At 43.4% G+C, this 15,668-nt stretch overlaps 1 protein-coding gene across 5 annotated transcripts in view; it reads left to right on the top strand.

Moving 5' to 3' along the window:
* SH3PXD2A (SH3 and PX domains 2A) overlaps positions 1-13,955 on the top strand; it is a 244,838-nt gene extending 230,883 nt beyond the window's left edge. For all 5 annotated transcript variants that reach the window (XM_069864088.1, XM_069864089.1, XM_069864087.1 and 2 more), the window contains 2 exons: positions 539-658; positions 791-13,955. In XM_069864088.1, coding sequence (XP_069720189.1) covers positions 539-658; positions 791-2,686 — 2,016 coding nt within the window. In that variant the 3' untranslated portion in view covers positions 2,687-13,955. The remainder of the gene's footprint in view (positions 1-538; positions 659-790) is intronic.
* The last annotated feature ends 1,713 nt before the right edge of the window (positions 13,956-15,668 follow it).

Here is a 15,668-nt window from a genome sequence, read left to right as displayed (position 1 = left end):
TCTTGCTACAGCAGATGCCCGTTAGTTCATACCACTGACTATTCTGGGTTGTTTAAAAATCCAGCAGTAGATTAAGAGCAATCATTCATTAAAATTACATTTTAAGGTAGTATATTTGATGATACACAGAACCTGTTACAGGCCTGCTGCGATGTAATTTTCTGCAGTTGTGGAAAGCCATTCAGAACTGAGTCTTCCTGGACAAAATCTCAAAGTAAATGGGCTTTTGTTACTCTGACTGCAATGGCAGTTCATGCTTAATGGCCCATCAGTAAAATATGTTACTATTCAGGTAAAGATTATCACAGTCTTAGTGGCTGGTGAAGGCGGCATGAACAGTGTGTATTTTGAAAGGCTTCTCTCCTATGGTCTGTCTCAATACAGCAGCTTCCACTCTAAAGAACAGGGAAGTTTTCATTAGGAAGTAGCTTAGGAAGAGGGAAGAGTTTTGGTGAAAAAAGGCAAATATTTTTTTCATACTGCTGTTCAGCCCGCTGTTTCTTTGCTTTAATAGAGCAAAACTTCTAATTTGCCATAGGGTTTTCAGTTGCCCAAACCACCAGAGCCACCTTCTGTGGAAGTGGAATACTACACCATTGCAGAGTTCCAGTCGTGCATCTCTGATGGCATAAGCTTTCGTGGAGGACAAAAAGCAGAGGTAAGCTTTAACAGTGCAGCTGGAAAATTTGTAGTATTTGGCCGTTGAAGGGGGTCTGAATTGAAAGAGGAAGAGTGGAAAGCCATTGGTTGAGATTCTTGTCTAAGTAACATGTTCCTTGTCATCTCCTAGGTTATAGAAAAGAATTCTGGTGGCTGGTGGTATGTGCAGATTGGAGAGAAGGAAGGATGGGCTCCAGCATCTTACATTGACAAGAGGAAGAAGCCGAATTTAAACAGGAGAACCAGTACTTTAACCCGCCCAAAAGTTCCTCCCCCAGCACCTCCCAGTAAACCAAAAGACTCTGAAGAAGGAACAGTTACTGGCACGGTTTCTTCAGGAGATTCCCAGGACTCTCCCCACAAGCTGAAATATGAAGAACCTGAATATGATGTGCCTGCCTTTGGCTTTGAGTCAGAGTGTGAAGTAAGTGAAAGTCACCGTGAAGAGGGCACTCCTGAAAAACAACTGTTTCAGCCCCTCAAGCCATCTTCTGTGTCTTCACTTCAGAAAGCAAAGTTCAAAGTAGGAGAGTCTTTAGAAGATGTTGCTCACGAAGAAGAGACCATCTATGAGAACGAGGGATTTAGGCGTTATGTGGAAGACGCTTTGTCCAATAAGGAATCTAGTGGAGACTCAGATTCTCAGAAAAGCTCCTCTCTTTCCTTGATCCGAAGGAATTCTCCATGTTCAAGCTCTCCTAAATCATCACTTGTGAAGCTCAAGATGGACAAAAACATCCAGCCCAATCTTGGAAAATGTCACTATTCTAGGAACGAGGAGACAAAACCAAGGTCCGCTTCAGATGTTGGCTTACGGAGCGTGCCAAGAACAGGCATGAAGAAGGAGCCTGCACAGAGTCCATCCATTAGAGCAAAGCCAATCGTTAGGCCCAAACCCTTCCTAAACAAGGCAGACTCTCAGAGCCAAGAAAAGATGGATATCAGCACTTTAAGGCGTCAGCTGAGGCCAACCGGGCAACTCAGAGGTGGACTTAAAGGTTCAAGAAGTGAAGAGTCTGAGAGCCCCTCGCACACAGCTTCTGAGAACCAAGATGATCCTGTTAGAAGGAGCTCAGCTGATTTCATTACAGCTCCTTCTTGCGGCATTTTCTCCTCTAGCCATCCAGCCAAACCCGAGCAAGAAAATAATTCCAGATGTTTCTACGTGACCACTGACTCATACCAAAAGGTACAGGATTCTGAAATTTGCTTCCCAGCAGGAGTAGAAGTGGAAGTGCTGGAAAAGCAAGCCAGTGGATGGTGGTACCTGAAATATGGCGACATGGAAGGCTGGGCTCCTTCCCATTATCTGGCACTCCCCGATAATCAGCGAGAAACCACATCAGCAGAAACTGATGCCTCATTTGCCAGGAACAGGAAAAATGAAAACAAGTCAAACAGTTTAGAGAAGATAGAGAAGAGGGTTCAAGCTTTAAACACCATCAACCAGAGCAAACGTGCAACGCCACCCATCCCAAGCAAACCTCCTGGTGGTTTTTCAAAACCATCAGGGCCAGTCAAAATGAGGAACGGTGTGAGGCAACTCGCTGTCCGGCCACAGTCAGTGTTTGTGTCTCCACCACCAAAGGATAACAACCTGTCATGCTCCTTGCGCAGAAATGAGTCTTTAACGACTACAGATCATCTTAGGACCGTCCGTCGGAATTCCACCTTCAGCAACGCGTGGTCCCAGCCTGGTGAGATGAAGGGAAAGCAGCCTGAGCGGTCGGGTACAGAGGGCTCAGAGACCACCACCAACCTCCCTTCCCAGAGGAATGGGATTCCTGTGTCCACAGTCAGGCCAAAGCCCATTGAGAAATCCCAGTTCATTCACAACAATCTCAAGGACATCTATGTTTCCATTGCAGACTATGAAGGGGATGAGGAGACTGCAGGGTTTCAGGAAGGTGTCTGCATGGAGGTCCTCGAAAGGAACCCAAATGGCTGGTGGTACTGCCAGATCATGAATGGTGTGAAGCCGTTCAAAGGCTGGGTTCCCTCAAATTACTTGGAGAAAAAGAACTAATATTGCAATATCTTTAACCTCCCTAATTTATACTGTTCCTGCTGTGTACGTGTGGAAAAAAAAACCAATTGCAACACAAAAAGACATTTCCCTGTGCTCCAGTTTGTACAAAGGGACAAAGGAGTCTATGCTGAGGACAAGTCTGCCACATTCTGGAGAGGTTTGTGGGGTTAACGTGTTGTAAACAACCACGAGGAAGATCCAGCATAGTCAAATGCCTTTTTGTGAAGTTGTTAATAATCTTGTATGTGTAACAGGGTATGACATCCATCTTTCCCATTATTGATAGGAAACCAAACGTGTGCCTTTTGTGAGAGAGAAATACACATGCATCTACTTGGGGAGTTCTGTGCCAAACTCTGTTTTACAATCTTGGCTCCCTTTCTCCTCATTCTTGTCCGTATGTGGAATACCCAAGAGTTTTGGATGCAGTTCCACGACTTAGTGAGAAACGAATGGAAGTTTCTGAAACACAAAGGGACTCTAATCCTTTGGAGCTGTTCACTTTTTTTTTTTTTTTTTTTTAACTGCTCTCAACAGTTGCTTGGTCCAGAGTTGAAGCCTTTTCATTGCAGAGAGATTTGATCTCTGACTTCAGCCGTGTTTTGTTGTTACTGCTAACTCATCAGAAAAGGCAATCAGGTGGTGCAGGTTGGGGGCTTTTTGTTTCCTTATGTTCTGTCTTGTTCTTTGAGTTGGGATTTCAGGTGTTCTAGGGCAGCAATGCCTACTGGTGCTTGTAAAAAAAAAAAAAATAAGAAAAAAAATTACAACCTACAAACCCTACGCTTAAGCACGTTGATTGCTTTGTAGCCTCCAGGTTTAGTTCTGTGCCTGACTACTGCCAGGTGATCCTGGTTGAATCTCTTCCAGAGTTGGGTTTCTCAAAACTTGGCGTAATATCAAAATGTACAAAAGTCCCTTGAGACACTAAAGACAAAGCTGTCAAATGCTACTTCTGTGTTTGCAATCTGGTCCGAATCCCAACGTGCTGACTGCTGGCAGGGCCCACCAAGGTATTAGCTAGAAAAAACAGGAACATTCTGCAACATCGGTGTTTACAATGAAGGGGGGAAGCCATCAAACTCAGTCTGCACATCCTTAATTTGTATATTTTGGGGGAATTATTTTTCAGTGTTTTGTTTTTGTATTTACTGTGCATTCTGGGATTACTTTTTTTTTTTTGTCTTGTTTTACCAGAAGAGACTTAAAAATGAAGTAGGAGCCAAATATGTGTTTCTGTTCCCACTTAAATCCAAAAAGTACGTTTGTACTGGAAAGCGTGCCTGGGCTTCTCAGGCTTAGAGATTTAATATCAAAGTAATTAGGTCTGTAATGCATCTGACTAGGAAGCTGCCTCTTCTAGTTCCATTTCTGTCTGACTTTCTTGGCTCGTGGTTTGAAATGTGGCACATGGTGGGGGTAGCGTGGTGGGAAATGGAAGAGGCACCCATTGAAAAAGGCCAGGGATATGGAATTATTCCTGAGGAATTCAACTCTTGTACTGTAAACATCATTGGCAAAATCCCTTGAAATACTTGAGGAAGTAATGTTTTGGGTTTTTTTTAATGGCCTTATTAATCACTCAAGATCAATAATTAGTTCCTTTATGTAGTAGTCAGCATTGTAAATCTGTTTTAAGGAGGAGAGGGCAGACCATTTCACTACTGGTTTACTCAAAATGATACATGCCCTTCTTTCTACCAGAGTTTCATACTGATTTGGCTTGGAAGGTAAAGGTTGAAGACTTTAAAATAGCTAGGATCAAGGGGCTGAGTAAGATAGCACAATATTTTGTAAAACCGGGGATGTTTCTCTGCCAAAAGAACCTTAGACAATTTATACATTATTCTTGTCTTTTTTTTTTTTCCTCCTTTTTGTGGGGGTAGGAGGGGTGGGGTTCATCGTTTTCCGTAGTAACGTTGAGAGTTTCCTACAGCCAGCCTAACTGATGTCCTTTTGGTAGCTGAAACAACATCCAGGTGCCCCAAGCGGCTATGAGCAGCGCTGTGGTTCGAGCAGCTCTCTGCATCCAGGTGGGGAGGGAGGCTGTTTGCTTGAGATCCCTTTAAATTGGGGTGGCAGGAGAAGGAGGTGTATCTGCACAACAGCTCATATCACACTGTGCAGGGTCCTCTTCGTACCTCAACATCTCGCCATATAATATATACGTATATATCCAGTTAGCTACATCTTACTGGATACGTATCTGAGGCATCGTGGCCCTGTCTCATACTTCTCCCCATTTTTAGTTGTGCTAATATGGTAGCAGCCATGGAACTGCTGGAGCTGTTGTGAGATTATAATAGAAGTATTATATTCTTCTGCTGGACAGTATTAAATAGAGCAATACATAGAGTTATCTGCTAGATTGCAGTACTAATAGTAGTGACTTAGTGACTCGTATTAATGTTATCGTATTGATTTATTTTAACAATAATGATGCGGAAGTGGTTCATTATTTTGAATTAATGCACTTTAACAATAAAAGAAACCAAAATGGAAGCCGATGCAGAGAACTAAGTGCATTATTTAAAGGTGCAGTATATAATTATCCTTTTCTTGAAGCACATATTTATTAAGAATTAACTTATTTAAAATATTCTAAAGTTTTGTTTAAAGACATTCCCACTAGGTCATCTCTTCGGGGGGATGTAAAAGCACAGCTCCCAGATCTTCTGCATTGAGCCACTGAATTCTCTGAGTACAGTGTGGTGTGATGTGAGCAGCGTACAGACAGGAGTGCTTGGACTACTATGAATATTCGCACTTGCATACAGCTAAACCAAGCCCAGAGTACCTCTGAACTGCAGGAGTCCTTGCAGGATTTGAGGTGGCAAAGCCAGTTTTGGCAAGCAGTTGTGGTGCCTGGCTGCCCCGGGGCTTGCAGGAGGCTCCTCTCTGGAAGACGTGGGCTCACTGTGAGGCTCAGGTTAGTGTGAGGGCTTCGGGATCTGCCTGTGATTCATGGGCTAGCTTGGTAAAAGACATCTGTCTGTCCCACAGCTCCCTTCCCACCTTGCTGGCTTGCGTTTCCAGCACTGGCTTTTGCAGGGAGGTGGTTTGTGGAGCTCTAGGCAGTGCAGGAGGCAACACGGAGCAAGAGTGCTTGCAGAGTTTCCTCAAGCAGCAGCCCAGTGTCCCGTGGCTCAGTTGCTCCTTCATCGCATCTCATGGGCTTCGTAGCCACCTGAGGAGAGGCCACAGCCTGTAGGTGGGCTGCAGAGTCACACCAGTGGCCTCCTTCATCCCTCTGCACCTACTTGCACCGGCAAAAAGGGTGGGGGCAAATGACCTACTTGATGCTGGAAATGAATGTGGCACACCAGGTCCCCTCCTGCTGGGCGAGCTTTGGTTTGGGCTTCCCTTCACTTGGTGGCTGGTTTAACTGCCTGTGTTTTAAAAAGACAAATGTCCCTCGGTGCAGTTCCTCCCCCCTCCTCCACCTCATCTTACCATTATCACAGCATCTCTCACTGATCCCTTTTTTTTATTCTTTCAGCTGAGAGATATCAGGAAAAGAATTATTTCTCCTATCGGCGAGCAGCTAATTTTGGTCAGCTCAACTGATCCCTGAAACAGCAAGTCAGCTGTGAAACAGAGTGCAAGACCTTAAGCTAAATCAGAAAAGCTGACTGCAGGGCAGGGAAACCTGGCAGGGTGTCTCAGAGGACAGCGTAGCTCTAGAAGTGTTTTAGCTCTTTTCTAAAATGTTAATGTCTCCTTAAGCTTCATTTTACTCAATTTGTCAGAACTGACACTCTATCAAGGGCAATATTTAAAAGTAACGTACACCTCAGTGAATACTCAATGCAGAAATCAATAGTACTGTTTAAATTTCTCGTTGTGGTTTATTCTTGAACCAGATTGTTAAGGAAGAGCTCTGCAGGGCTTGGGCAAAGCTTCTTGCAGCTGAAGGGAGCCCTCCTCCTGGGGAGAGGCGGCTGCTCTCGCTACGTTGCACTTGCCCACTGTCCATGCTTTCCAGAAAGTCTTGAATTTGAACCAGCAGAAAATCCAAACTCCAATGCCAGAGAACAAAATTTAAGAATGTGAAAATTGCGTCTTGCTGTATACTGCAACTTTAATAATAATGAGCACTTCTGAGTTCGTTATTGAGATTTATATAATGCCTGAAAAGTTTAATTGCTGGTTTCCCTTGTCTTCCCTTTCTAAACACTTTCTCATAACAGCAAGAGTAGGATATTTTTCCTAGCAGCCCTTCTCCGTGGGAGGCAATTCCTGTTAATTGTTCCAGCTCTCATGCCTTGCAATGGGTGGGTGGATACCTACCAGTCCTTTGCAAGCCAAACTTTTCAAGATAAAACAACAGGCACACGTCAGGATACTTGAATGATGTGTTGGCAGGAAGTTCTTACATCGATGTGTACAATAATAGCAAATATACAACAATGAAGGATTGAAATTGGCTCACTGTTAGACTCTTAAAAATGGAATTTCACATCTGCACAGGTGTAGCTGAAGAATGGATTTGGCCCGAAGACTTCTTCTGTTATGATGCTATAAAGTTTGACGAAGGCATTATATAATTTTCATCACTTTCAGATCTTAATGAATCGTATTTTATTGTAATATATATTCATTGCTTTCCTCAGTTAAAAAGAAAGTTACTGCTTTTATCTTATAAGAAAAACAAGGGAATTTGATAAAGCATTCATTATTTTCATATTACTAGTATTAACAGAATAGAACTAGTACTATTTAATTTTAGATCTTCATAGCTAGTTTGTTAATAACTCATGTTTTGCTGTGTTGTATCCTACTATTTTTTTCTATTTTTTCCCAAATACTCTGCATTCTTGAGAAAAAAACCAAATCCAATGAGCGGATAAGTGCAATATTCATAGAATAAACAGGCCCCTCATCCAGGACTTGGAGTGGAACGTGCAGTGTGAAATGTTTGCAATTCTCTATTCATGCACTCTTAGGGAAGGGGGAAACGCAGGGAAGGGAGTGGCTGGATGAAAACAGGACCCTTGGGTAGGGAGAGACGGATGGCTGGGTGATTTGGGGTGGAAATGGCTGCTTTTCATAAAAAAAAGCTTTACCTGTTGCTGAAGGTATAAGGATTATGCAGCATGTTGACAGGATTATGTATAGAATGTGCATTAACAGGACTTCTGAGCTATGCTTGAAACACTCTGCATGTCATCAATGCATGATACTGTCTTTGGTATGTCTCTGCTGGTTACATCCTCTGTTACACTTCAGAATCGTTGCTAACTTAAGGGAAAATAATTCTGCTGGTGCACTCCCAAGGTTTGATACTGTATTATTACTTTTATTTATTGCAAGCGCTATGGGAATATTTTTACAGGTCCTTATGTACTTTCTTTCCTTATTGTTAATCTAAAGAAAAATGTCCCCATTTAATCTGGGTTAGTTCTCATCTGCGGAATTCCACAGCTGATTTGAGTATTGATTTTGTATTCTTGGCTTGCAAAGGCTGATCTCTCAGTTCCAAATTAATAGTTGGACAGAAACATTGCTCTTAAATTCTATTTGAATGGAAGAACTTCCATCTGTCCAAAGTAATGTGACTTTCCAGGTAGCAACAAAATCTACTACCTTTGAAAAACTGGACAGTTTTTTCTAAAATGTAAGAGAAATGTGGAAGCCAGAGCATTTTATTCTCTGAGCTCTGTGAAGTACATCTCCTGCGGCTCTAGTTCATGTCCCTGGAGAGGGGGTGTACCTCAGCTTTCTGCTTGATTTTTGTCCTGCTGTTTTTAAGTTTGTCAAAAAGCCCCAATATCACCAGAGACCTTTGCATTCAAACAGAAAAACTGAATTCTGCAGCTGTACCGAAATAGCGTCAATTACATAATTTTGGAAAACCTCTAATACTTTACAAATTAATCTCATTCTTTCATGTGCTCTTGCCTAAACTGGCACCAAGTTCATGAGCATCAGTAGAGTTACACTGACAGAAGACTCAGAGCGGAGCAAAGCGCCTTGTGGGTGCTTCAGCATGGACCATTCTCAGCAAAAGCAAGCACTGTGCACTCAGTTTCTACACCCCAAAGGGTGCACAGGACTGCCGAGCTTCGGTGCTGCCATGCCATGATCCGCTTCCCTGCAGGTCTTGCAGATTTTTAAAACCAACTGGAGCTTTGCTGCTATTTGCTGGTGGCTTCCCATCACCGGCTGCTCCTTCTCTGGCAACTTGAGATGCTCTTTAGCCACGTAGGGAAGTGCTGTGTATAAATGCAGCGTTTGATAGCTGCCAACAGTACCCATAGGATGGTCTGAGAGCAAATGTTTGTGTAAGTTATTTTATTTTCATTTGCTTTTAGTTGCTTGGTAGAAGCGGGGACCACCAACGCAGCGATGCATGAGGAATGTGTCTGCACACTTGAACTGTTCGATGGCCTCTGCTAGCTCTGCCCAGTGCCTGCATTTCTCTTTCTCTCCCTCTGTGCTGCTCAGTAGTTGTGTCTGTTGTGCGTGTTTGTAATTTTTCAAATAAAGTACTGTATGCAGGGGTCCAGAAGCCCCCACAGTCAGCTGACTTTGGGTTGGGATGTAGGTTGCTGTTGCTGCTTTTCCTCCTCCGCTTCGGAAGCAACTCGGAGCAAAGCAGTCTGTAAAAAGTCACCCATACGTTTCCTTTGGGATGCCAGTTGTGGGGGGGGTGCAGGCATTGCCAAGGGTGGTACGAGAGGATTGTTCTTCTTAGATGCCCTCACATCGGGGCTAGGGCTCCACAGCGATTCCTGGAGAAGAAGCTGTGTCTGTCACACCATGTGTGTGGACCTGACTGGCGTAGGCAGAACAAATTGCTTCCTCCCATTTTATAAATGTCAGGGCTGGGCTGGTCCCATCAACAATGTTCTTCATTTGTTCTTGCATCAAGGTAGCATTGATTCTAGTTAGAGAGTGCAATTTTTTTTTTATTTTGTATTTGTTTTTTTGAATAAATAAATTTGGTTTAAAGCTTCACACTGGCGTTTTACAGACCTGTTCTTGTCAGCATAAGCCACTACTGTCCTGAGTTGAGACTCCTGTTTGTTACTGAATCAAAATAATGGTAATGATGTTGATAATTTGGAAAGAAATAAGAGTTAACTATATTGGCAGGGGAGAGAGAGGTAAAATATGAGGAAAAAGATATTTCTAATATGGCCATAAATTACTGGGTCTGACACTGCAGGTGCTTTCTCTGTATAGATGGTTTTAATATATCACTGCTCTGTGTTAGGGACTTTCATTATTGAGAAAAAAGTTGAGCTTTTTCACTCCATGATGTACTACAGCAATCTGAACCCTGAAGGCAATGACCCACCAAAGACGACAAACACCAGTTAGGTGTTTGTTGCCGTTGAGGTGGTTTGTGTGTCTGGGAGTTTGCTCGAGTGGGCAAGAACGGCTGTTCCAGCTCTGCCCACACTGGCCCTCTGTGAAACAGTCCCGTGCTAGTGACATTTCTGGGAAAATGTTGGGTTTCATGACCTTTCCCTGATGATCAGGGTTATTTGGTTACCATGGTACCTGTCTGTCTTGGTCCCTGCTTGATGGAGAAAAGCAGAAGGAAGGGAGAATCACTTGACACTGTAGGAAAACTCTTAAAATCTAACATTTGACATTGAAATAAATATTTTGGGCTTCTCTAGATATTCTTCTTCAAAGCTGTGTTAGTGACTGTATTTGATGGCTGAAATTTAAGCAACATGGCAGCTTTCTCTGTGCAAACAGTTCTTCTGTGGTTTGAGAGCTTTTTCTTGAACTGCTTCTGGGTCACCAGGGAAGTAGTAATAAATAAACAAAATCCCATCATCACCCTTGGGGTTTAGGCTGGCAGAGCATCAATTCTGTTCTGACTCTAGATCTCCCTGAGCATCCTCATTCGGTTTGTTTCTGCCCCCTAGAAGCAGGAAAGAGAATAGTGCAGTCACTGGAATTAGCCTGTAACAATTAGTAAACTGGAACAAAAGAAAAGGAATTAAAAAGAAACGTTTTAGAGAATGAAATAGTTCAGTGACTTAACTATCTCCTGCCTTGCATTTTTGTGTGCTGGGGGTGAAAATTGTTTCCAGCTTTTGGGGGGAATTTTTCTGCTGAAGAGACCTGCTGAAGACTTGCTCGTTACTCACGATGAGTTCAAACCTGGAATACTGTAAAAGCAAAACGCATGTAGCGTTACAACTTTTATTGCACTGAGGGTCCAGACCGAGTGTTATGGTGTCAACTGTGTGCAAAGTAGGTGTATTTCTTCTGGCTGGCTAACTTCATATTCCACCAGTGCTGTTCCTTTATTGCAGTTTTACTCATGGATGGAAGTGCTCGTTGCTCTGCTTGCAGTGTTCGTGAAGAATCGAGCAGATGAGCTCTTTCATTAAGTCGCAATATCAAATTTCATGTCAGATGAAGTCTTGCCAGTAGTTTGATTGATTTGCTGCTAAGGCTGAAGTTTGGATGCAGATAAAACTCAAGGTGGATGCTGAAAGAAGCTCAGCTGGACATGTACATCTGTAGCTGTTTCCAGAGCTGTTAATTAGACCAGATAGTCTGTGGACATGGACGCTAGTCAGTTATTGGGAGCCTAAACCTGTTCTGTATGAAGGCTTAGCAGCTGTGCTTTGCTCTGGTAGCAGAAAAATTGCATGTCAGGACTGGAAACTTCCATGGGTTTGACAATTAAAAAAAAAAAAATCAGTCTAAGTGAGGTTTTGCAGTGGGTTTCCTGGGTGGTTGATGTTCTTAATGTTAATTTGACTATTAGATGCTGTTGTCATTTCTGTGTTGGTGCAGCGCTCCATTTGCTAGTGGCCAGGTGGTAGGAGTGTACCTGTGGGGAGCTTGGGAGAGTATGTGGGTGACCAGAGATAGAGAAACGTGTGGCTGGTCTCAGTGTGTGTGGTAAAGTTGGTGGCTTTTTTGTCTTTTTTTTGTTTGATTGTTTTCTTTTTAGCGTGGGAGCCATTCTGTCTGTTCTGCTTGGGAAAAGGTCTAGAAGTTGGTGTGGTTTCTGTTGAAATATATATGAGAAGGAATAACTGAGAGCTTTTCTATTTTTTTTTTTTTCTTTTTAAGAGAGTTTATGGGCAGGAGTCCATTCAATCTGTTTTGGGTTGCAAGTTAAGGCAAGAGAAGAAGAAAATGAGTCTGGGGAAACCTTTTTTTCACGATAACAGCTTTGGATGATATTTTCCTGTGGCCTCTGATCTAGCTCCACCGAAGGCAGTGGAGTGAATATTGTTTATTGTGTAGATGTTGGAGCTTTTGACTGAGTACTGATTCTTTCAGAGCTGACAGGTTGTTTGACATTCACAGCATCGGTCCTCAGGGTACCTACAGCAAATGTGAGATAGAGACAGAACTAGTAACTGCAGCCTCATGTATTGCCTAATTTCTGTTTAATGAACTCAAGTTGGTGACCAGTTGGATAAAACTGTTTGTACAGTGAACAGCTCCTGCAAGGGTCTAAATATGCTTGGATCTATGCGATGCTTTCCTAGAAATGGAAATCACATGCATAATAGAAAATTCTGCCTTTCTTAATCATCCCAGTAAAATTGAAAGTGCAAAAAATTGAAAAAATGACATGTTTTTTGCACTTAGCATTGATGTCAAGAGTTAATGAGGGGTCAAACGCCCCAATCTCTCTGAACTAGCACAAAACAGAAGACCTTTTTGTGACTGGTCCCTGTGCCTGTGTGTAAACATGGTAGATTTTATGCAGATTGAAGTACTAGTTAACAAAGACGAGTAACTTCTCTGTGGACCAACACAAAAGATGTGTTATCAGTGGGAAAAGCAAAGCTCTCCTTTTTGCCAAGTGGCCCTTTAGAAGTGTCCCTCAAGCTTTAGCACAGATCACCGTGGGACCTGTGATGATTTTGCTGATACAGACTGTACTGTGGGCTCGGTTCTCTAACTGGGACAATAGAAATTCATCTCTGTCCCAGTGAGATTTAATGAAATCTATCATAGCACAATGTTTTCATTTACTCTGGATGTGACAGTGATGGAGGGAAACAGTTGTGCAAAGCACCTGAGGTTTGGGGGGGTTCCCCTAAAGCAGCACATTCTGAAGCAGTGAAATAAATGGTTGGTTGGGGGATTTTAATCTTGTCTGTGCCTTTCAAGGTGAAAACTCTGCATGGGTCACTCAACAAGTGAGTGAGAAACACAAACCGTCTCAGGCAACTGTGCATGTGAAGATGGAGGACAAAAACTTCAGATTGCCGTGCCTAAAAGTAGATCTTGGCAATTTTTTTTAGGCACTGATTAGAGCTAGTTTTATCTTGGAATTGAGCCGCATTTAATAATGGCTAATTAAGACTGCTTCAAAACTCCTGGAGGGAAAGACAAATTGTGTTCTGGATGCTTTGTAGAGGAAGAAGTTGCAATAAATGTAGAATATTGTCAGGTGTTTTATGGAGTTTATTTTTTTCCTAGGACTGTCACAGATCTTTGTGACTGCATCCTGGCCCACGCTAGTGCTGTGGCGCAGCAACTAGGTATAGACACCTCTGCAAAAATTCATAGCCATGCACCTCTAATGGGCATCCATATATTGGAAAAGATGAGCCTAAAAAGGACCTGGAGTAAATTATGCCAAATAAAAGCTCCTGCTTGGTTTGTTCCATGCCCAAAGTCGTAACTCTGCAGGGCACAGTAGGGTCGGACCCTTGGCACGGTGGTTGCCGTGTCCAGCAGGGCTGAGCTCAGCTTTGAGTGATGTTTACTGGCCCTGTGCAGGGCTGTGCAGCGATGATGCTTTCCCCTTGCTGTGCGCAGGAGCAAGAGAGGTTGCGAGGGACTGCCAGAGTTCGAGGGCTCTTTACTCAGAGTTGTTACAAGTTCTTGCAATGTGAACCTCTAATGTTTTCAAAGACTCAGGCAGAAAGGACTTGCTAAACAGACTATTACCTGTCATCTCCCAGTTCATTGATTGCTTGGACCAAAGGTGGTGCTAAATCTGATCTTTGTAATATTTATATTTTGTTGGACTTTTTTTTTTTAAGTGTTTAATCAAACAGATGCAGTGTCCTTACACGAGAAATATAGTCCCAGCGTGGGACATGGCAAAACTCACTGGACCTTCAGAGTCCAGAATTGTTGCTTGTTAACATTGGAGCAGGCTTGCAGTGTCTTGGGGGGAGGTGGGACAAGGGTACTCTGTCTTCAAATGCTTGCAGACTGTATGAATTGACTTGTGATTTTTTGTTTGTTTGTTTGTATTTTGTTTACACTGCCTCTTATGCCCTAAGGAAAAATAAATTTTTGACCTTTTTAATTGTGACCCCATTGGTTTATCTTATTTTTTTCAATTATTCAATACTGGTTTATTTCCACTTTTATTTGTCACTGAATATTATTTTCCCACGAGAACTTAACAACCTGTGCGTGCACGCAAATGCAAATTTCAGCTTAGACTTCAATGGATAAAGGAGTTTCTTTTGTGCCCTGGCCCCAAGCTGTTGTTGTATGCTGTGTTTCTGTCTCATTCCTAAGCCACAAAGTTTTATGGACTGCTCACCTCTGCCCCCAAACATGAAGACCGTTGGTGTGTATTGAGCAAGTTCCTAAGGTTTAGAATATTCTGTCAAGATGTTTTTTGGAGAAGGATGTGCCATCAGGTCCAAAATAAGAAGAAAAGCATTATTTTACATGAATGGCCCTTTGGTTCTTTGATAGGAGGGTTGCTCTGCAGATTGGTGTTAGCCCTTAGCACTGCTCGGTGCAGGCTGCAGAGCAGGCGATGCTCGAGCACGGGGTATTAAGGTCTGATCCTGGCTCTGCTGACTCCTCTTGTCTGGCTTCAAAGGTTGGAGGCCCCAGATATCTCAACAAGTAGAAGTTCTTAGCTGTGTGAAGCAGCAGACAGGTAAAACTGAAGAGTTGCTCCTAATGGAAACCCGCTGCTCATGTGGGAAATGTCTTGGAGGATGCAGAGAGCAGTGGATTAGGGATTACAGTGAGGGTGGTGGGTTGTAATAGGGGATCTAATAGTAAAGAGGAAACAACTTTGTTTTCCAGCACTTGAGTTCCCAATTCAGCTATGGGACTGTTCTACACAGTGGTGTTCACTTCCTTGTGGTCTGCTAGCAGTTTGCAAATCTGTAGGCAAAAGAGTTCATGCCTAGTGCTTGGCGGCCACCTCGGAAAACAGGACTGCGAAGGGGCACTGTCCCGTCCCAAATTTCTGTTCCTGCAGAAGAATTACCTCACGTGAATGCATCCCTCATTTTAGCATGGGGCTACGACTTCACCACGTGCTGTAGCACTTTACAAGTATTCTGTGGGACTCACTTCGCTACCCAGACCCCAAGATGAGGCACGGTGTTTGCTAACAGCACCCATGAAATGTTCTTCCATGCTGGCACATAGGTAAGTGATGGAGGAGTAGACCTGTTTGGGTACACCAGCCCTCTGAAGGACGCCAAGAGTCGGATCTGAAGCAGCACGAAGTCCTGGGTATGTTAAGGGACATGGCTAGTGGCAGATACGCCTGGGAACTGTGCTCTCTCATCCCCTCTGTGTGGTGACCCAGCCAGATTAGGGTTGAAAGGGTTTTTGTGGCTGGTCCAATCATCATATACACTCCAGCATCCCTTTGTACACAGCAACCCACTGCTCCTTGCTCCCTTCATTCCTGATTTTTCTCCAAGACCTACTACCAGGGCTGTGTTGAACTCAGGCTAAATGTATCTGTTCCTACTTATGTCTGTTTGTAATATTTGTGGAAAAGGAGTAAAATCAACCTTAGGAGAATTAGAAGCGGAGGGAATCACTTTTTTTTTTTTTTTCTCTTTAGTGTCTGTGTGCCGTGCCGGGTGTGGAGCACCAGGTGGCGATGCTGGACCAGCTCTGCAGCTCCTGGACCACTTTGGGAGCATCCTCTCCCCCTCCTCCTCCTCCTGCGAGCTGTCCCACCGCCGGGGAGGCTCTGAAGCAGCAGGAGAGCTGCGGTGGGGGGATACCCTAGACCTTCTAGGGAAGGTCTGCTTAGCGA

The sequence above is a fragment of the Phaenicophaeus curvirostris genome, chromosome 9 (assembly GCF_032191515.1).
Source record: "Phaenicophaeus curvirostris isolate KB17595 chromosome 9, BPBGC_Pcur_1.0, whole genome shotgun sequence".
NCBI lineage: Eukaryota > Metazoa > Chordata > Aves > Cuculiformes > Cuculidae > Phaenicophaeus > Phaenicophaeus curvirostris.
The sequence above is the reverse complement of the archived record's forward strand: the minus strand, read 5'-3'. Positions and strand labels throughout refer to the sequence as shown.